The sequence below is a fragment of the Trichoderma reesei genome (genome assembly GCF_000167675.1).
Source record: "Trichoderma reesei QM6a unplaced genomic scaffold TRIREscaffold_19, whole genome shotgun sequence".
NCBI classification, from domain to species: domain Eukaryota; kingdom Fungi; phylum Ascomycota; class Sordariomycetes; order Hypocreales; family Hypocreaceae; genus Trichoderma; species Trichoderma reesei.
The window spans coordinates 13,896-35,821 of NW_006711166.1; the positions used below are offsets into that span (position 1 = coordinate 13,896).

Consider the following 21,926-nt stretch of genomic DNA (forward strand, 5'->3'; position numbering starts at 1 on the left):
GTAAAGACTGGGTAACTACCATGTTCATACCCACGACATGACCCGAGTCCTACACATTGACAGTTTCAGATGAACAATGTCCTGAGTAAGTGAGTTCCAGGGTACAACAAACAAGATGCCTGTCTCTCTTGTTCAGTCATGATCATTATGCCAGGGTATGGTCCTCTCCCATTCTCCCCGCCCCTTGCACCGTTTTAGGGCGTTCGTAAATCAGCGAATAAGCATCAGCCCGGGAGGCGGGAGATTTACTACGACGATTACCGACAAGGCCTCCTGGCCATGGGGAGACGGAACGAAACATCCGCTGCCAGGGCTCTCAATTCTAGGCAATGCTGTATTAGCGGGTTTCTGGCTTACTGATTGTCACTTCGCAAGGCTGGTTTGGGATTCAACCTGCTACGAGCAGGGGAAACAACTTACAGAACCTGGGTAGTTGCTGCTCGGTAAACCCGCCAAGAAATTCGAGGCCTGGGGATGGCAAGTGGCAAGGTCATGCGAAGCTCTATCTTACCAATAGCAAAAGCAATATCTCCAGAGGAAGGCCACAGGACAAATGGCCCTTCTCCCATAGAGGTAGAAAGTCAAGCAAGGCAGACCTCCAGGCTCCTATAAACGCCAACAGCTTATTGGTGCCTTCATGCCCCCATTCGCCGGAGCAAATGTGCATTATTGGGCAAGTCAAGGTATCTCCAGACAAACTCATACCTGTCCACGACTATCCAGGAGCCTCTATGGCTCTCTCCAATATCTCTCATCTCAGACGCTAGCGTTGCGTCGGACAAGGGCGAGGGAGGCGAGCGGCTCATCGTTGACAAAGCCACCCATGACCCAGCTTGACGGTTCGGCTCGGGGAGGGGGTGCAGCCAGCAAGACGGGCCATGGACCACGGGACATGGATGATGAAACTTGAAACCATGGAAATAATGGTCAGTCGGGACCTTGGAGCCAACGAGCGATTCACCCGTGCGACTCTGCAAAGGTGGTGGTGGCGTATCAGGGCTGCATGAAATGCATGTCAGATTGTCGATGGACTAGTGGTGATGCAACCAGGCCTGATGATTGGGTTGGGACTTGCCTAACTGCGGCTCCCCGTCCACTGAGACACCATATCGGATTGATCACCAGATATCCCCGTGCATTGACATCGCCCTCCACACATGGCTTACTGTGTGTTATATTTAAATGCGTGCACGTTAAGCGTTTTGCCGGTGCCGCGTGCATACCGCTTCTGTTCGTTGTCTCGGCAGTTGGCGAATGCATATTGGACAGCTTGGCTGGCTTAGCCCGTGTAAGCGATTTGCCCCCCGGACCATCTGTAGCTGGCCAAGTCGGAGCATGTTCGCTTCACACTCGGTTCAGCCTTCGTCTTACCTTTGACTATCACTTGGCCTCTTAGTGGCACTTAAGTCAGCTGTGTCCTTGTCATAAATGATCTATAGGAAATAGCCCGTTTGTAGTCGTGTTGTTGTGTCCTGTTGCAATTTGGCCTCACAATGGAAAAGCTGCTGAAGAACCAGGGAGTTCCGGAGATTGATCGTGGCGTCAGAGTTCGATCTCTTGTTATCAACGGCAATTACCGAGCAGTCGATTCTCTAGACGCGAGTAGTATGAATGTACAGAGTGATATAAAGTAAAGCTCCAATAGACGAAGAATAAAGAATATTTGCCACATGGATCTGGGGAACGAGTAACGTCCCGGCAGTGGCGAGGCGCAGCCTAGTGTTGTCATATGGAAGCAAGGGATCAATATGGTAACCAAAGCGGCGTTGCTGCCTACCTAGAGGACGTCGGCCTGTGTAAGGCTTGATATGACAAGTCAAATTCTCCTGAGTCGCGTGTGTGAACCTTGGTGTTGCGTAGGACTGGAAGATGGGCAATGAACCAACAAGCCCGGAAGTACCAACAACCAGTCGATGTTTCTGATGGGCATGGCTCTGTCACTTCGATATTTGTGCCGGAACAGGCCAGCCAATGGCACCAATGGCATGGGGTCGGACCCAACGCGTTGGATAATCTGGCCCGGAATAGGGGAATACCGTAGAGCTATACGTGGGATGGATGTACTCGTATGGTGCCACACCTGCGGAGACACGGCTCAAGGATGAAAATTCGGCTGGCGCCGGTCAAAAGGTCCAGACTCCCTGTCGAGAGGAGAGAGCAATAGTCAGGGCCATAATTACGCCGATAACGTGCTGAGATGCGAGGAAACAATCAGAGTAGCTTGGCACAACGGGCGCGCTGCCACTTTGAATTCCGTCTCGGTCCTCGCCCCTATCCAGGGTCGCCAACGACACCAGCAGCATTGGAACAGTTGATTGGTCTTCGTAATCGTCTGGGTTACCGCTCGCCTTCCAATAACTTCCACAATAGCGACTCAGCTGGGAAACATCGCTTGCCGGTGATTTCGGGCCGGGGCCAGACCAACTACCCGACGGGGTATGAGCCAAATGTCGACGGATTTGGCGAGCAATTATGAATATAACTGGTCGTAAATATGGTAGAGTCTGCAGTATAACCGGCTCAAGTAGTATATACGCCCTATTCATCGGTAACCGACTCGGATATAGTACACGGTTCCGTTTAGCCTTCAATAGGAGCTGCCTGCTGGGACTTCCGTTCAGTAAGGCACACTCCAACCTAACCTGTGAGCATCACACGGTCCTAAGCGTAAGCTGCGAATAGTTGATATGGTACAGGGCTGCAAGATGACGCGGCGGTTGGTGATAGCGGTATCCCTCCGCGAGCAGATCCCCCCCCTTTTCATAATCAGCACTGAAGGGCGGGATGTCCCCTTTGTGAGCCATTGCGTAACGGGCGGCTATTTGGCGCATGCAGGTAGGATTGTCGACCAATATCCCGGTCTCCTCTCGAAAACCCAGGTCCATCTCGATAGCGCTGTTCATGGCCAGTGGCAACGGATTCTGTCAAGGAAGCTCGAGCATGTATCTTCCCCTCAAAGAACATTTGTTCTTCACCAAGCACAACATACGTAACAAAACTTCGATGGCACTCCGGGGCAGCCGGATGATGCACCAAGACGTGTGTAGACATAGGTATCCAGGGGCGAAATTGGCGGCATGGCATGACGGCAGAAAGGTGGTAGTTGGGATCTTGGGGCTATATCGCGCCACGTAGTCAAACCGAGCGTGGCAATATTGCCACGACCGTTGTACACATTAACCACTGCAAGCATTCTAGGCAACTGCATCAGAGTGATAACAAGGCCCTCAGGCTCTGCAGCACAACAATGGTCTTGTGGGCATCGCGATGGCGGATTTGCGACGGCTGCGGCGCTCGCGGAGTAAGAGCGAGAGTGGTAGAAGAGGAGGAGTGGGAGTAGCACACCTCCATCTCACCACACCGAAGCGGCAGTTCGGGTGTTGGAGATCTGGTACCTATGGCGGCGGCAACAACATGTGGGCGTACAGGTACCATTTCGCTATGTGTGATTGAGGGGCGTTTGGCGAGGGGCTTGGCGATGCTGCAGGTAATACTACCGTACCACACCACGACGGCGGTACGGACTCGTCCGGGATCGAATTGCGAGGCGGAAGCGTGAAGGAAAACTTCGCGCCTGACTGTGACGTCGTTGCTCAGCAGGCCTGGGCCTCACTACTGTCGTAGGACCAAAGATGTACGAACGGTGCTCGTCAGATGCGTTTTGTTCTTGGTTTCAGTGTCTGCCTCTGCTGCAAGCTTGAACTGAGCAACGAACCGCGCCCGAAAAGGCCGAATATCCACGGGATCATGGTAGAGGGTTGACCTTGTATAATCGTAAATCCAAAAATACCGAATCTTGCTCAAGTGTAAAGATTGTTCCATACAACGAAACTGTGTGTGCCTTGGTCCGAATATGAGAGGCCTCAAGCACGCGGCTTTCCTATCCAGCGGAAGCGTTGTGAGGCTGAGGGACGCTCGCTTCTGTCTCCAACTAGACACACCGGGAGTACTGGCCGTCTTGGCCTGGTCTAGCAGGCCGGTGTGAGTCAATGCTGGCTGCTCATGCAATGGCATAATGCCGTTGTTACTGGACGCTTGTCGCCTCTCACGTAACCCGAGGTGAATGCTTTTCGCGCACGAGCACCAGAAACTTGCAGGGAGGCGTGACGGGCGCGAGCTCTAGAAGCCCAAGAGAACCCCGTCCTGGCCCGGGGAGCTTTGTTTCATTGGAGCAGCATGGGTAGCATGCGACCCCATCAGATCCTCGGTTGGCGTCTTCCTTGCAGGCATAGAGCCTTCCGTACGGGTTCCATGTCTGCAAGGGTCGTCTGCAGTGGACCAGAGCCCTGAACCCGCGACGATTAGTCGTTGACTTGGCTGCTCGCCTCACATGCCTCAATCTGTATGTGATGAAACTGGCAAGACGGCAATGCCCGTTTGTCAAGGTAGCGCCTCCGGCCATTGCCAAGTCTGGGAACGATCAGACGGGGCGCAGGGATCGCAGCAGCTGTCAACGCGCGCACAGCAGTGCTAGACAGCCAGCGATGGGCTTTGCCCCAGGACCGGCGCACGAGCTGAATGGCGCCGAGCCTGTCGGGCTGCGTGCATACTGGCTCTCCGTACGTTGTAGTCGAGGGCGCAAAACTATGCATGTTCGCCTGTTCCCGACAGTCTGGCCCGGCCACCCGCATGCTCTAGTACTGACTCGTCGTAGTTTGGTCAGACAAGCCTCTCCTCCCTTGCCCAGACTGTGGCGACGGCTTGAGGCCCAAGGCATAAGCGCAGAGGATCAGGCGAGGCCTGCGTCTGATGAGCCGCCGGATATCGTCGTGATGCGAGGATGCGCGCGAGCCTCGTCGGAGGAGCCAACCGGTGAAGCTCGAAATGCTCAGAGCAACGGGCATGTCAGATGCAAGATTGAAGGGACGCAACAGATGAATCAGGCGGTACGTGAGGCTGTTGGGGAGGAAGAAAGAATTTATTGAGGACGGGAGTTTATGTCACTTGTACTTCATCATCAAGCTGAGCGTTTTTGGATTTTGGGAGGAAGGAGGCGGCTGTGGTCCTTCCCACTGCTGGGCATCCATTGCCCAGGTAAGCAGCGACTGCCATCTTTTCGCTTAGCAAGACACCCGACCTGTCATGACCTGTGAATGCTGGCATTTCATTTCTCACCCTACAAGCTTCTCGTGACAAGCTCGAGGTTTAGGCCTCACTTCGCTCATCGTGGCTGTTCGGTGCTGTCCTGCGCTGCCTTGCTGCTGTCATCATTGTTCCTCCTCCTCGAAATGCCCTAGTCAAGTGGTTCAGGCCTCAGCGGCCGCTGGGAAGCACGGCCAGCAGCAGTGTCGTCATCAGAGGCTGCCCCAGTTGCCGAACCGCCGCCTCTGTCTGGTTGTCTTCTGCTCGGGCGTCTGTCTCTTTTCTAACTTCTGACTTCTGACTTCACCCTCTCTGCGCCCTTTTCCCGTGTCTCACCTTCTTTTCGCCACAGCCGATCCCCCATCGTCCGCAGCCTCAGTTCGCGGCTTCTAGAAGGCGTCGAAGCCAGAACGTGGGTGTGAGACATGCAGTGCGCGATTCGGTTCCGCTCTGGAATGGGGGTCACCTGTCTGCGGAGGGGTCTCACTGAGTGCCGAGAACTCGCTGGGCTGCCCGAATCCCGCCCAAGGCAAGGACATCCCGGGGCCTCAGGGCCGTATCGGACCCGGGCGCGACCATCGACACGCCAGGCTTGGATAAGCGCAGCGAGGGATGAGCTGAGGGGCGGCTGCTCCGTTGTGCGTCCATCTGGAGGGTGACAAGGAGAAGCAGAAGGCTTCCATCGGCCACAGACCACGACCCTATCGCAGGCGTGCCGCACGTTCGATCCATCCCCGACCGACTTCGCATCGCATTGCATCGCTATCCCGAAAGGCTGGTGCCGAACTACTTGATACATGGATACATGAACCACAACCTCAATGGGAGTCCCTGTGGATGGAAGGGGCCGACATTGAGAGGCGATGCTTTGTTTGCCCACAATATGCAAGTGCAAGACTTATCACGCAATGGCCCTAGATGCGCCGATGTCCAGGTCCGCTGCTTGATTGCCTTGAGACACTTCGCAAATCGCGGCGACTCTGAAACGCTGTCGGCGTCCTCGGGGGGGGGGGGGGGGAACATTGACGAAGTACCTGGACAGCGGCTTGTTCCGCGCTGCTCTGGACCTCACCTCACCGAGGGCTGCTGTGCTCGGTAGGGGGCAATCCTTCAGGGTCATGCTCGTTAGCGGCCTTGCTCGGCGCCTTTCCCTCATTGTTCGGCCGGTATTCGGTAACGTCGCCTCGTCGCATGGATGGAAAGGCTGGGATGGGCTGGGATAGGATGGAATTGAAACTGGAGGGATGGATGGCCGGCTGGCCATTGAATCGGCTACACCATCGATACTGGACGGTTCAGAGGCATTGATTGCCCACGCGGTATCCCTGCCAATCCATTGGCCAGGCCAGCGAACCCAAGGGCGTTTTAGCTACCACCAGGCGAGCGACGGCCAGTACCGCGGCCTTCCGCCGCCTTCCTCTAGTAGGCCGTCTGGTATAGACTTATCCTTTCTGGACCTATCTCTGGTAATCCCGGCCCCATCCAGGTTGGCTGGTGTGGTGAGGCGACTGGCTGCAGGCGCCGTCACTGGCTGGCTCGGAATCGCGATGGTGGCTATGAAATCTCAGGATTCAGCATTTATGACAGGCGACTTCTCATGAACGTGACTGAATCTGCAACCAGTCTCTTGCAAGCCCTGGCCGCAGCGCCTCACCGCCAGCTCCGTCTTGTTGCTTGGTAGGCGGTGCGTGTATGCTGCAGCTGCCAGGACGTGACACTCGCTCTGACATGCCTTTCACAGGCGGGCGGATGAGGGGAGGGCGCGTCTCTGGATTGAGCGGCAGGCACAGAAGGGTCCTACGAAAGGAGGGGGATCAAGAGGTGGAGGGGTGGCCAAGTCCCTTTTGGTCGTATCACGAGAGGCAGCGGACGGACGTGCGAGGCGCTTGGCACGTCTCGATATACGTATTCGGCAGCAATATTGGCGAGCTGAGCACCCTCATCAAGAGTCGTGCAGCCAACCACGTCCCTAATTCGGAACAATGATCCTACCCCAGCATATCGCCCAGAGAGCCGGAACCTCGCATCCTTCGGCCATCTGGGTTCCTATTTTCGCACCCAACCGAGCGTCCCAAGACCAGCCGGTACGTCAGGGAGGCGTGGGGACAAGATGGAGGACCAGAGTCCAGGAGGGGGTGTGCTGAAGGCCCTCACGCACACATGCCTCCCGCTTCCGTCTCGTCTCTGCCTTTCCCTCTGTCCCGTCTCTGGCCTGCTTCTCTTCTCTATTCATCTTTTCCTTTCAGGCGCTCATCAGTTGTTACTCACTGCGTTGACTCCCTCTCGTCCTCTCACACCCAGCACACAGCACACAGACCGCATGCTCTCTCACGCCACGATACGCATACCAGGGGCCCGGTAGCCTGTCCACTTGTCATGCCGAGGCGGACATGCGTTGTCCTTCTCAACCGTCATGACTTTGTCTTCCTGCCTCCTTCAATGTCTGCCTACACACTCCTCTCTCCTGCTCGCACTCCCTCGGGCCCGGTCACGCTGCAGTCACTTGCTCCTGGTCCCTCTCTCCTCAGCCCTACTCTTGCATCTCGAGAGTGGAGCATGAAAAGTCGACCCAGTTTACTCGTGTAAGAGCTACTACTACTAGCATACGTAGTAGACAGCCTTGCTGTACGTCGTTCACGTACTAGTAAGCGCCGCAGCAGGGTGTTCATGTGGCCTACACGTTTCCATCTGCCCAGATACCCTGTCCTCATTTGTCTTTATTAAAGGCCACTGGATGTTCTTTCACTCCTTTTCCCAAAGTTTAATAAGGCCAGTCATATCCCACGCTTTGCTCGTCACAATCGACAATACGTGTCTCATTACATATCCCTCTAGCTCATTGGGTACCTTTGCTTTCTTGTTCCCCCTTCCGCCCCCCACAAAGTGAAGCAGCCTAAGGAGCTTTTCAGACAAGCCGGTCACCAACGTTTGACCCGTCAGTCTCCTCTGCAACGCGGAAACTACCGCCTTTCTTGAGCTAAGAAGGGCCGCGGGTTAGCGAGCCAGCTAAAGTTTGGACGGGCCGTGATATCACATCATCCTCTCTGTTTCTATCAAGATGAGAAGCCTCTCAGACGAAAACCTACGCCACGAAGCCATGCCACCAATGTCACCTCTGCCGTCGTCACGCGGACCAATAGAAGGGAACGTTGACATATGCTTTGGGATGCTGCCCCCTGGCATCATCTCCTTCTCCAATAAGAAGTGCGCTCACGCCGTGACGCACGACTGCCCGTTTCTAGTCGATTCCAACTCCACGCTCTGCACCGCGTGCGCCTACGCGGTTGCTCATGGCCAGCCATGCCCTTAACAACGGCAATGCTGGAGCAGGCCCTTCTACTGGGGCGACTTGTCACGGAGCCGGAGAGAAAAGGGCTCAACCTCGGGAGTACACGTCTCTCCTACGACACGCAACAATGAGTCTCTCAGCAATAGTGGTTGGGCCGGAAGGGTTGCCCCCTTTCGCAACCATGACGTTAAAGAGCAATCGAAAACCTGTCTATCTCACCAACACGATTTAAATGACTGCCGAGCCACGCGCCGGAGACGCAAGTCCGGCCGGCAATGCTGGAGTTGAGCCCATGTTGAGCCCCTGGTGCCAAGGTTCTCGTTCTCAAACACGCATGTGGGCACTGGGGGCCTGTCAAAAGAATGCGCAGCAAACGAGAGCGGTTTAATAATTAAGAATATCCGTCAACAGGTGGGAGCCAGCCGGGGTCCTTGGTTGCTTCTTTTTCATTGATCGTCCCACTCTATTCTGTGGATTTCATTTCTGTTCTTTGGCCTTTCATGCTATTCCACTTTATTTACTTATTTTCCTTGTGTCCTTTTTGGTTACCAATCTCTTTGTCCGTCTTTTCATTTCAACGGGACTATATACACGGATCACTTGAGCGTGCAGCGAGCGAGCCTTTGACGCAATCATTCTAGACTTGTGTGCGCCTTGCAAAGGGCTCTCAGATATAGCGGAGGAGACCGAATCCGAAGAGATTGGCTGGAGGAGGGGTAGGGAAGCATACAATACATGTACGGGTCACTACGAACTGATGCGGGGACTAATTTGCTCTTTACTTGTTCTTTCGGTTTCTCTTGGTTGCTTTCCTTGTTTCTTTGTGTCTTCTTCTACTGTGTGGTGTTGCGAATCACGAGGTCACGATTTGGGGTCTGGGAGGGTATCATTCCCAACCGTCTTACCATACGCGTACTAGGTGCACGACAGAGTGGATGGTCCAGGAAACAGCAAGCTCTTTGGGGGGGATTTCTTTGTCTCTTCTTGTGTTTTTTCTGCGCGGGATATTTCGGAAATAGAATCGTTATACATGATAGAATTACAGGCTCCATTCTTGTCAAAGATTGAATGTTTTTCAGCAGCTGAGTTTCACCAGCTGAGCTTATTTGGCTCTTTGGCTCCATTCTGTATATTGCTTATGACCCGTTCGTACGACTTCCGTACAAGGTATCAATGGCACACCCCCCTGTTCATCGTATACCTTTCCGTTTACACTTTCAACCCCCCCAAGCTCCGGGTTTCAAAAAGATGTTTCTCCTGATGACAGCTTCCAACGATTACTTGCAGGATGGCCTCACGGGGTTTTTGAGTCAAGATGACGCCATATCGGGTGAAAGTTTCCCTACACAGCCCTTTTCTTCCACTATCTCCTTTCTCTCCCTTACATGAAGACATCACCAACAACCCGTTAGAGTGCATGTGGTACGTATGCTGTAATAACACCGAACCACAAGTTCCACCTCCCAGAACGGAGAGTAACACAGAAACATATCTATCCATCGGGCGGCACGCTTTTCCCACCAGAGCCAACGAGGATTGACAAACATCCCTAAAGGCAGTGTACGTACGTACGTAGTATCCGCGAACCTTGAGGGATTGGCTGATCCCTGTCTTAGGTTTGTCTCTTTAGGTATCAACGTGCATTATCCTTTCGGGACCGAAACAGAGTGCGCACATGCGAATTTCGCTGCCTCTGCCCCTCCTTCTGTCTGCTTTTGGCGTATGTTGGCCTGAATCCTTTGATGACTCTTTTTTTTTTTTCTTCCCCCTCTCTTATGCAGTTGAATCCTTTGAACCTTTTTGCCTTACGGGAGGATTTTTTTTTTTTTTCTTTTTTCTTTTTTTCTGTGCTATTTTATGGGTTTCTAGAATTGGTTCCTTTAACTTGAGTCTTTTAAATAGTGTCTCTGAGGTGAGGGCGTGAAAGTGATGTTTAGGTTCCGCCTACACGGGCAATGTAAGACGAATCGCGGAACGGGAATGGGATTAGATTCACATCTCTCTCTATTCATGAGTACAATCATCTAAACTTCGTTCTCATGTTTCATTGAACATCATTGGATGCATTAAGTGAGTTGACGCTCAGTACAATGGTTGCTTCTTACCTACCTACCTACTTATTGAACTCTGGTTGTCCACTCTCTTCGTATCGAATCGATCCAATGATGTGCAGAGCGGCAAAAAAAAAATTAATAAAAAAAAAAAAAAAAAAAAAAAAAAAAAAAAAAAAAAAAAAGGTCTCCTAAAGATATTACTGGGACCGTCCTGATTGTCTTCACAAACATTGGGCATCTTTCTAGTCCAAACCTTTTCGTTGAGTGACACGTCGAAAAGTGTCGGTTGGAACTGGGTTTTGCATGTGACAGCCTCCTCAATTGACAACCCATTTACACGCCTCTCGTTTGAGACCTCTTCAAGGCGGCAACTCGTGGGGGACGTGGGGGACTTGCACCCAAGACATGAAATTGTACAATCACGTAGAGTAGACAGTGCGGGAACGTAGGTCATGACAAGCAGTCTTTTATTTGAAATGCAAAGGTATCTAGAAAGCTTTTTGGTTCATGTCTCATGCCAAACAAGTGCCCAATCATGGCCTATCCAAAAAAGCGTTCGCCGCAGCCTGGGCACCGAAAAAGCCCAGGGACCGCATCCATGCGCCCGTCCAGTGCGTCGACAAAATGTCCCGGTCGACAAACACCGGCCCGCTCATTCTAGAGCGTCAGAAGTGAATCCGTTGGAAATGATAAACCCGGGTATCAACCCAATAACTCATGTGTCATCTATTCACATTGTAATCCACCGTTATAAAAATCCCCAAGCGTCCGTCCCCGTAGAAGAATATGGTTTTGAGAGAATGAAAGAATCGAAATCGGAATAAAAGTAGCTACTTGGAGCTGTTGGCGCCAAGCAGGTGAAAGAAAAGTGTAAATGTGCGCTTAGAAGGCAAGGGCGAAGACGGCAGCGACGGCGACAGCGAGGACGCCGGACTGAGCCATCTGCTTGGCAGCACCGCTGGTAGGGACGGTAGGGGGGGCAGTGCCAGAGGGGCCAGAAGGGCCGGAGGGAACGTTGCCAGCAGGGCCGGTAGGCTGAGCACCAGTGCCAGAGGGAACCATGACAATGGTGGTGGGAACGCCGGTGCCAACGGGGTTGGTGCCAACAGCGGTGGCAGAGGTCGAGTTGGAGACGCTCCAGATGGGGGAGTAGGTGGTAGGGACGGCAGTGGAGGTCTCGACGGCAGAGGTGGTGACCTCAACAGGCGCGGTGGTGGCAGCGGCCTCAGAGGTGCTGGCGGCAGGGGTGCGGTAAGGGCAGTTGGTGACGCTCTCGGGGCACTGGGTGATGGTGTAGGTCATGGTGGTCGTGGCAGTCAGAGTCGAGGTGCTCTGAGCAGCGGCAACGGCAGCGCCGGCGGCAACGAGGAGGGTGGTGAACTGCATTTTGACGGTTGGGTGTGTTGAGACTGGACTCGTAAGGCTCGATATTCGGCTTGTAGATGTTGTAGAAGAGGGAGAGCAGTGGGCAAGAGAGCACCGGGCTTGTTATTTGAAGAGAGAGTGGGTTGCTTTGTGGGCTGTGTCGTCGAGACAAGAGGCTGAAAGAGTGTGGTGAGTGATGAACAGAGGAAGAGAAGATCCGAGAGAGCGCGAGGGGAACCGTTTCCCTTTTGTGTTGTTGCATCTGCAGGCCGGGAAATCTCTGACAGTTCCACCAGGGCGACGCCACGTAGGAGGGCGCTGGAGCCGGTCAGCCTGGCCTGGACATGGCGCAGACCATCGAGCGGCTTGTGGCCCGGCCTCGTGAGCTGGCGTCCAGGCACCGGTTGTGATTGGATGCCACCACGCAACAAAGACACGGCGGTGGATCGGGGGCCGGCATCTCACTGGCCATGGCGCGGTACCTTGCATAAATGGCCTCGCGGAAGGGCATCCTAGCAGCCCTGGACCCAATTGACCCTCCTTTCCGCTGAGCTATTCTTGCATCCGGCAGCCGGGATTGGCCATGTGCGTGTCGTCGAGATGCCTTGGATGGGCTTCGTCGCCAGGACTGGGCCGAAATGCAACCTCAGCAGCCCGGCTGTTCATTGGGCAGAGAGGACGTGTCGAGAGAAAGATTTTTCATCTTTGTTGCCCTCCTACTCGAGGCTTTTCTTTTCTCCCATCCAACGGCCCAAAGATCGGGCCACAGTGTGCATGGCTGCATCTGCCCTCACACATGATAATGCCTCACCCACTTTGCAGGTCGGTCGGTGCGTTTGCTGCAGTGATACTAGGTACCAAACGTACTGTACGAGTACAGAATACTGCTCCTAGTAGTAGCAGCATTTGGCCCCAGGTCGGTAGCCGTGGCCGGGGCATGCTGTGCGCGTTTCAAGCTCGCGCCGTCAACCAGGCCAGCCAGGGCCAGAGCAGCTCAGGGCGAAGAGCTCATTTCGTCTCCTAGCAAATCTTGATATTAGCTTTCCGTCGACCCCTGGTTCAGGACCGCTGCGGGCGCTTCAAACCCAAACAACGGCCAGCGCCAGACATACAGACAGAGCAAGGGGGCCAGGGCGAGATTGCATGTCTCCGAGCTGTTTCTCCTCTTCCGAATCTTGTCCCCCACAGGCAATTTAGAAGCATCGTGTCCCCCCGCTGACCGAGAACAAGGGCGATACCGTGCTGTGAGACGCTCGATGCCGGCTGTTGATACTGTGTTGGACAACGAGCAGCGGCTTCTGTGGCCTGTCGTTGGCTGATTCACGGACTTGGGTCGCTTGCATCGTCTGTCGAGCTTTTTGCCGGGGCAGAGCACTTGGGGCTAGCAGTGCCCAACGGCCAGCGCGCATCTAGACGCCACATGGCCGAGAATTTTTCGCTCTATTTTTCGTTCTTTTGTTCCTCCTTGTTTTGCGGTGGAGATGCAGCAGAGGCGATTGCTGAACCGAGCGCTTTTGGTGTGGCGACGCCATGATTCTCGCGGGTTCCATTTCTGGCTCTATTATTTGGCTCTAACCTGCCGGAGAAATGCGCCGAAACTCCGCGCTTGCTTAGTCACGCTTCAACGATCTCGCACAACTTGATGCCTCAGGCAGGAACCGACAGCCATCATCTCTGCAGTAATGGCTATCAAGGGCATCTCTTGTTTGCAGGATTGCCTTCTTGGGCAACACCAATCAGATCCAAAAGTCACGACACAAAACAAACAGGGCGATGCCCTCTGTTTGCACGAAACTGCTTGTCTGAGTCTTTGTCAACGTCTCAATTTCGGCCCAGCCGGTACTTCGTATCTATCTATGTACCCAATATCTACGCCCTTCCCTGCCACCAGCCCTTGTCTGTTGCTCCAGCCATCGATATCCGGTCGATTCGTGCGTCTCCCGCGCTTCAACGCCTGTCTCTCTTCACCAATAGCAGCGCCGCCCCTCTGGACCATCTCCCGTAGACTCAACAGCTGAAAGACATGCCCCGATCTGATGCTCCATCCCGCGCAGCCCCAGCCAGTAGTAATACGAGCCGCCAAATGAAGCTGCAATTTACAGCGCCCTTGCAGGCAAATGAAGGCCCGGCCTAGCGCCGCCCATCAAATGAGCGTGTGCCCGCTGAAGCTCGACCCCTTTTCTGCCCTGATTGCCCTGCGCCGGTGATTCTGCCGCTTCCTTACAGCGGTTCACAGGCCCTGCCGCCCCTGATTCAGCCACTGTCTAATAGCGACCCCGCCCCCACCGCTTTTGGGGGCAGCTTCTCCTGTTGATCCACAGCTGCGAGACAGCACAGACGGACAAGCTGCCAGACAAGCAACAGCAACAGCAACAGCAATACCCTCGCATCGCATAGCAATTCTCCCTTTGTTTCTTCTTCCCTCTCCCCTTTGCAAGCTCCTGGAACTCTGACTCTCCAGCGCCGCCGGTTGCGAAACGAGCAAGCAAGACTAGCTGATTCGCTTAAGCGTCTGTCTGTCTGTCTGTCTGTCCATCAGTCCCTCAGGCTGCCTGTTTCTGGTTGATTTGTTTGTTTGTTGTCCGTCTCTGTCTCCGTCTCTCTCTCCAGCGGAACCATGGCGACGTACTCGACCGATCCGGCGTTGTACATCTACACGTCTCTGACAGCGGGCTCGTCGCACATTGTCACTGCCACGTCGCGCCTCGAGACGATCCTGCGAGCGAACCGCGTGCCCTTCAAGGCCATCGACATCTCCACCGATGACAAGGCTCGCATGCTCTGGGGCCGCCGCGCCGGAAAGGACGAGAATGGCAGGGCGAGGAAGTTTCCCGCGCTGGTCCAGGAGGGCATCGTTCTGGGAGTGAGTCAAGCTTGTGTATCCAATTGCTGCCAGTCTGTCTAACCCAGGGGGGAACCAACCAGGACATTGTCGAGATCGAAGAGTGGAACGAGTACGGCGAGCTGAAGCAGCACATCAAGATCTACTACGATGAGACCACCATTCCCGACATCAACCACAAGTACCCGGAGCCGGTCAAGAAGAAGAAGACGGTCAAGAAGTCAGCCGCCGCCGCTGCTTCTGCCGCTGCCGAGGTGTCTGCTGCTGCTGCGGCTCCACCGCCGCCTCCCCCTGGCCCTGCTCCCGAGAACAAGGTTGGATCGAGCGCCGCGTCCATTAAATCGTCGTCAACTCCAAGGGCCAGCATCGACACCGTCCGGTCAGTCATGTCCGTTGCAGATGAGGCAGCGCAGAAGGCCAAGGAGCTTCGCCTGAACGCTCTGCGAAAGAAGGTGCACGGAGACAAGAAGGAGGAGCCAAAGGAAGAGGCGGCCAAGGTTGAGGAGACCAAGGCTGAGGAACCAAAGGCTGAAGAGACCAAGGAGCCGGAGGTGGAGCAGAAAGAGAAAACGGACAAGAAGGACAAGGAAGATGTCAAGGACGAGAAGGAGAACGACAAGGGGCTTGTCAAGGAAGACCAAAAGGCAGCGGATGACGCTCAAAAGGATGACGTCCTGGACGAGAAGCCCGTGAAGGAAGAGCCCGAACTTGAATCTGGGGTTAAGGAGGACGAAAACGAGTCTCATGATCACGAAAGCGAGCCCGAACATGAGGAACACGAAGAACTTGAGGAAGTCAAGGAAGAAGATGAAGAGGGCAGCAGCAACGAACGCAGTAATGATGACGATACCACCGACAACGACATTGATGAGAAGGCGGAGGCACACAAGGAAGACGAGACCGAGCAGACCGTCACCACGTCCCAGCCCGCCCCGGAGCCTTCCCCAGACGCCACGGCCAAGCCGGACGAGACGGGCGACAAGGAAAAGGGCAAGAAGTCCAGCGCCGAAAAGGGCAAAAAAAAAACTTCTTTTTCTTCTTCTGCTTCTAAAGAGGAAAAGCTCCGAGACAAGGATCAGGACAAGACAAAGCCCGCCTCGAAAACGTCAACCATCGCTTCGTCTGCCAAAAAGCCTGCCTCGTCTCTACCCTCGGCCAAGAAGCCAGCCGCCTCCTCATCTACTTCCTCCTCCTCCACCACCACCCGAAAGCCCTCATCTACATCCACAACCTCCTCAGCAGTAAGATCGACTTCAACCACAAGGGCTTCTAGCACGGCGAGGTCTACGTCTACGACAAGAACTCCCTCGACAGCGAGGTCCACCTCGACAACGAGAACCCCTTCTACGGCAAGGTCCACCTCAACAACAAGAACGCCTTCCACGGCAAGGTCTACCTCAACGACAAGAACGCCGTCCACAGCCAGATCTACCTCAACAACAAGGGCCCCATCAACAGCAAGGTCCACATCAACAACAAGAACCCCGTCAGCAGCGAGGTCAACGTCAACAACAAGAACCCCGTCAGCAGCGAGGTCAACGTCAACAACAAGAACTCCTTCAGTAGCGAGGTCCACATCAACAACAAGAACATCCACCGTCGCTCGGTCTTCGTCAGTAGCAACGCGGTCTTCGTCCACGGCGAGATCAAGCTCAACGACAAGGACACCCTCGTCGACAGCGAGATCCTCTTCAACCACGCGAAAGGTGTCTTCCTCTGCAACAACATCAGCAGCAGCACCGGCCTCGCCTTCGTTGACACGGAAACCTACTACCACTTCTTCTTCGTCGACGCGATCTTCGTCGACGACGCGGAAACCCGCTGCTTCTTCCACTTCAACAGCAACCTCGTCTGCCAAGAAACCCTCTAGCTCTTCCACGTCGCTCGCCTCAAGGCCAAAGGAGCAGACCAAGGACGGGACGTCAAGTACCGGTAAGTCTGATGAGGCGACTACGACATCGTCATCATCATGAGCGACTCCCTCTGCCAAGCCCAATTACTTGCTCGAATCAAGTAAGAGAGTCGTTCAAGTTTCTTTCGTCAACACGTGAATCTCCTTTTTTTTTTCCTTCTTTCTATCTTTTCTATCTGTGTTATGTCTAATGGCGGTCCCTGAAACTATGACGGGCAACGGAACGGGAAAGGAGAGCATTTCAACTTTTTTTTTTGTATGCTCACGTATATGTGTTTGTTGTACGATATCCAGGGTCTGTGGCCCGATCTTAATACCTTCTTCTCCCCCCCAAAAAAACCCCCTTATCCCTCCCTCTCTTTTCTATTTCTATCCTTGAGGGAAGAAGATTTTTTTACACCATTTCAGACGAGAAATATTCCTCGGCTTTTCTTTGATTTCCATCTCCATAGCATTTACAATGCAATGCAGGGAGCCTTACTGGCTAGACTATATTTTGACAATGTGTTAGTTGATGTGTGATGTTCTTCGAATGGTGTCAAGTCTAATTAGGAAGCGAGTTTGAATGAGATGTGCTTTTGGCGGCAACAAAATTAGAATGATGATGAAAGGGGTCATCTTTTGACGTGGTTGCTGGTCACATATTCTTTGGTGTCATTCAATCGAATTGTTGAAATTGTTCACTTGTGTTTTTCGTATATCGAAGCAAGTCACGATGCCCATTTTATACTCCATAAATGCCACCCATCCACCATTTACCCTCTGCAAATAAATCTCTTTTCCCTAGCTGTCTGTTTTTCTTTCTTCCCATTACATATGATATAGTCATTAAGATGACAAGGCAAGAGATCTTGATTTTGGGTAAAAAAGAAAGACATCACTCTGCCCATCCAAAGACCTCACACACCGCCAAGGTATTACTCCTCAGTCCCACGAGCGCAACCAAAACCCCCACGAGATCCATGACGACGAGCACCAGCGCAGCGAGCATGAACCGCGGACAAAACACCCGATAGAGCATCAAATGCCGCCTCAACCAGCCAGCCCAGCTCATCGTCGCCAGCGCCTCGACGGCGAAATACGCCACAAAGACGGCCAGCGCGCGCGCCGTCGTCTCGAGCAAGCCGCGCTGCTTGGGGCCGACCTTCCACAGCACGAGCAAGGGGACGCACGCGGCGGCGAGGATCTGGCCCGCGAAGGTGTTGAGGGCGACGACGAGCGGCGACCAGGGGTAGCGGATGGAGAAGAGCGGGATGAAGGCGCTGTCCCACTGGATGCTGGACAGGACGGCCTGGTGGCCCGTCTTGAAGAAGTAGAAGTTGCCGAGGACGGCGAGCATGACGGGGCCGATGGCCTCGCCGCGGAGCTGGTTGAGGTCGACGATCTCCGCGAGGCAGAGCACCTGCCACATCATGAGGGCGAGGGCGCCGGAGCCCATGGGCTTGGTGACGAGGATGCAGGCGGCGAGGAGGTTGAGCGGCAGGAACAGGTAGCGGGCGCCCATGGCGTTGCCGTAGCCCAGGATGGTGACGAGCTGGCCCGACTTGGCGGACGTGGAGAGGATGGAGATGTTGGGCGGGGCCCACGCGAACGAGGTCGAGCCGGCGATGAGGGAGAGGGCGAGGACGACCTGGGCGAGGTAGACGCCCGCGGACTTGAGGGTGCCCTCGGAGACCTTGTCGGCGAGCCAGCCGCCGTTGCTGGCGGCGTCAATGGTCCAGTAGAGGGCCGAGAGGAAGAGGCCGCCGCGGAAGAAGTATCCGATCCACGTCGGCGCGAGGCCCTCGTACGACTTGGACGGCATCAGGAACGCCCTGATGACGTCGGGCAGCACGATGAAGACGGCAAAGGGGATGACGAGCTGCCACGGCGCAGAGGTGGAGGACGTGACGGATGCGTAGTACGTCGAGGTGCAGTAGGGCATCTGCTCCTCGCGGCAGAGCTTCGAGTACGACGCCAGCCGCCCGATGACGATGAAGGTGACGGCGTGGTAGATGGCCATTGTGCGGTCCACCTTGGACTCGATGCGCAGCGAGGACACGAGTGCGGCGAGTCCAAACGTGGCGATGAAGAAGAGCAGGATGGAGTCCTCCCAGATGGTGTAACTGTTGGAGGCAAAGCCGATGGAGTGGCTCAGCGTAAGAAGAACAGACAGCCAGCCCCAGAACGTGCGAGGCAAGGCGTTGAGCAGCGTCTTGCCAGAGGTGGACAGCGCAGAGATGACGCCCGTAATCAGCAGCGTGACGACGAGGGCGGCGAGCCCATCCAGCGGCTGCTTGCGGTACAGCCCCACGGCGATCAAGACGCCAACGACGAACAGCACCCGCGCGTCCGCGAGTCCGCCCACGAGCTTCTGGTGGAAGTGCTGGTCCGGATGCACCTCCTCGTCCTCGTGCTTGAGGTTCATCAGCTCCAGCCGCCGTTCGGCGTAGTCGAGCTCGGCATCGTTGGCCACGACAAACTCGTCGTCTGCAGGCCTCGACGCGTACATGACCAGCATCACAAGGCCAACGGCGGTGACAAACACGCCCGCGACCATCCGCGGGACGTCAAACCGAGCCCACAGCCTCTTGTACACCTGGAGAGTCTCCATCTCAAACGCCGTCAGTGCATGGTAGGCGTCCTTGTCGCTCAGCCCAGCAGCATTGGCCAGCGTCCACAGAGCAGCAGGGGAGCCTGGCTCCTCCGTCTGCGAAATGCCGCGGGCCTTGAAGTACGACTGCCGGTATCTCTCAATCCCCGCGGCCGCAAGCCGCGAAACGGCGGCGAGGTTGGCCCAGTCGTTGCCCTTGCGGCCCGCAAAGGCCTCTTCGATGGGCTTGCCGAGGTTGTTGAACGGGATGGGGATGCCCAGCAGCAGCGCAAGGGTCGGCACCAGATCAATCTGGTTGACGGGTCGAATCTTGGCATTCGCCGGCGGAACAGCAAACTCGGGAGACGTCCTCCCGAAAAGAGGCCGCTTCGAGTACATCCACAGAGCGGCCTCGACCTCGTCGTCGCTCTCTCCCCCGTGATCCCCCTTTCCGTCCATGCCGTGGTCGCCCATGACAATCAGCAGCGTGTCGTCGTCGATGGATGCCGCCACCTTGGTGATGAACTCGTTCATCTGCTGCAGCTTGGCCGTCATGGCGGCGTGATCGGGGCCGTATCGATGTCCCGCATGGTCCACGCCCAAGCAGTGCCCGATCAGGAGATCCCACTGACCATCCCGAGACGTCTCCAGCAGCGGAAAGATGTTGTCAATGACGCCGTTGTCGACAGTGTGCAGGTCCCAGACGTTGAAGCTGTCGTACGCCTTGCTGATGTTGGCCTCGAAGTGGTCCGGAAACAGGGACCACCAGGTGTCGTCTCCCAGATGGGCAATCTTCTTCCCGGCATCCCGCAGCTGCATCAGCAGATTGTCCTCGTCAATGGCCGTCCCGGCAAAGTTGCTCCCGGCATCGATAAACGTCGGCAGCGTGCCCGTCGTCAGGCCCTTGAGCCGCTGCAGCGTCGTCGTCGGCGGATCCGCAATGAACGGCCGCAGGAAGGCATTCTGCGGCGCCTCGACGGCCGTGTCGTACAAGAAGGGCAGCGCATTGTGAAAGGCATGCGCCGTCGCCGGGTCCTCGGGAACGGTAAAGTCGTAGCGCAGCGCATCGATCAGAATCACCACGGCGCGGTCAAACTGCCGCGGATGCCAGCAGCCCCCGGCCACGTCCAGCGTCGCCCCCGACGACAACGACGACGACGCCTCGACCGGCGGCGCCGCGCAGCTCGACTTGTCCTCGAGCACCAGCCTCGTCAGCAGGAAGCCGCTGGCAAACAGCCAGATGCCCACGCCGTGCACCGCCAGCAGCCACGCCCAAAAGGCCGCCGTCCACCACCATCGCCGCTCGTACGCCCTTTTCCGGCGGGCGTTGAGCCGCTCGCGCTGGCGCTCGAGAATCTCCGTCTGCTCTTTCTCCGTCGGCAGGCCCTTCTCGATGGCCTCTGCGTCCCGGGCCTCGCGGGCTTCTCGGGCTGCTTTTGCCTTGGCGAACTGCTTTGCGATGGCCCTGTAGTCGAGGCCGTCGGCCGGCTTGGGGCTGCGCTGAGGCATGGCTGTGGTGTGCAATGGATGCCTCAATCCTCGCTTTTGGTTTCAATCTCTAGGCGCGAGGAGTCGCAGGCAAGATGCTGGCCATTGGCCGCCTCTTGGGGTTCCGCGCAGAAGGTGAATGGACAGCAGCAGCGGCGTGAGAAGTGAATGAAGCTGGAGAATAGTGGTGCAAAGGTACTAGAAGAATGGAGTAGTAAAGGGAGAGAGAGGTGGACAAAGGGGAAAGGCGCAGAGAAGAGAGAGTCGAGGAGGAAAAAGTTGGGCGACGGTGTTTCCCCAGCAGAGCCGCCTAGAGCGAAGCTGGTTGGCCTGTGCTATTAGTACATGTCCCGAGCTGTAGTGGAGCTGTGCCGAAGCCCGCGAACGACGGAGATGTGCGTGGTTAATCTCCTGCAAGAGGCCCAATTGAGTGTTGTAACGGCTTGTAGGACATCCGACAGAGCCGTGAATCTCGGTATTTGAGTCCTGGCAGGTTGCAGTGCGTTTAATCGCTGCAATTGACGCCTCAATGGCTTGAGATGTGTGTATGTAAAGGGCATTAGAGGGCATCGGCAGGCTTGCGATGACGTCCGCGGCACTTGTTCGGCTGATGACAAGATGCGCGATTCGGCAAGGCGTCGATTGGCGTGTTCCAACCTGAATCCCTTGAGAATTCAATACTACCTTAGGTACCTTAGTCTACAGGCAAGTGTCATTAACCCTTGATATAGGCTCACATTCTCTCAAGTCTACCTCAAAGTGGGAAACAAACGTAAAAAGGCATTCATTCATGTCACCATACAATAAACTCACACAAACCCTCCCAAATTTCCCTGCTCTCTCCTTTTCCTCTCCCATCCAGTCAAATGTACAATCCAGTCCATATACGCACGCAATATCCTCCATCTCCAACTCAAAACCAACTCTCGTCCTTCCTCCGTCATCCATCATCCATCATCCATCCATTTATTCATTGTCAGTCCGGGGAGAGAAACAAGAAAAAGAAAAAAGGAAATCAAGCAACAGACATTAAATCGTCCAGATGCAGCAAAATGTGCAGAGTTGTTTAGAATGCCATCCCCAAACGCCTCTAATAGAAAAGGAAAGGTATCCTACGACTCAAGCGCATATGCAGCATGCTTCCCACCGTGGAGGTAAAAAAAAAAGAAGAAGAAGAAGAAAGGGAAAAGCGTAAATCACGGAAACATCCTCCGACTTGCTCCTGTATGTACGTTGGTCGTCCACGGCTCGCACATCTACGTTGCTGAGCCAGCTAACATCACCGGGGACGCGCTTTAGGACACGCTTAAGGACACGGAAAA

The 21,926-nt window shown here is 55.1% G+C and overlaps 3 protein-coding genes across 3 annotated transcripts; 1 reads left to right on the forward strand and 2 right to left on the reverse strand.

Annotated features, from left to right (window-relative positions):
• Positions 1–10,898: 10,898 nt before the first annotated feature.
• Positions 10,899–11,937, reverse strand: TRIREDRAFT_123191 (uncharacterized protein). The gene has a single exon (XM_006967803.1). The coding sequence runs from the start codon at positions 11,809–11,811 to the stop codon at positions 11,308–11,310; it is 504 nt and encodes a 167-aa protein (XP_006967865.1). The 5' UTR covers positions 11,812–11,937; the 3' UTR covers positions 10,899–11,307.
• Positions 11,938–14,407: 2,470 nt separating this feature from the next.
• Positions 14,408–16,502, forward strand: TRIREDRAFT_110122 (uncharacterized protein; the record flags this gene model as incomplete). Its single annotated transcript, XM_006967714.1, has 3 exons — positions 14,408–14,653; positions 14,701–15,873; positions 15,906–16,502. The coding sequence occupies 3 exons, from the start codon at positions 14,408–14,410 to the stop codon at positions 16,500–16,502; spliced, it is 2,016 nt and encodes a 671-aa protein (XP_006967776.1).
• A 919-nt stretch (positions 16,503–17,421) lies between these two features.
• Positions 17,422–20,625, reverse strand: TRIREDRAFT_66844 (uncharacterized protein; the record flags this gene model as incomplete). The annotated part of the gene is made up of 1 exon (XM_006967804.1): positions 17,422–20,625. The coding sequence occupies one exon, from the start codon at positions 20,623–20,625 to the stop codon at positions 17,422–17,424; it is 3,204 nt and encodes a 1,067-aa protein (XP_006967866.1).
• Between the last annotated feature and the right edge of the window lie 1,301 nt (positions 20,626–21,926).

What these genes read in the sequence shown, in the direction of transcription:
- TRIREDRAFT_123191 (XM_006967803.1), bottom strand. Translation starts at nt 11,811, where the DNA reads ATGCAGTTCACCACCCTCCTCGTTGCCGCCGGCGCTGCCGTTGCCGCT.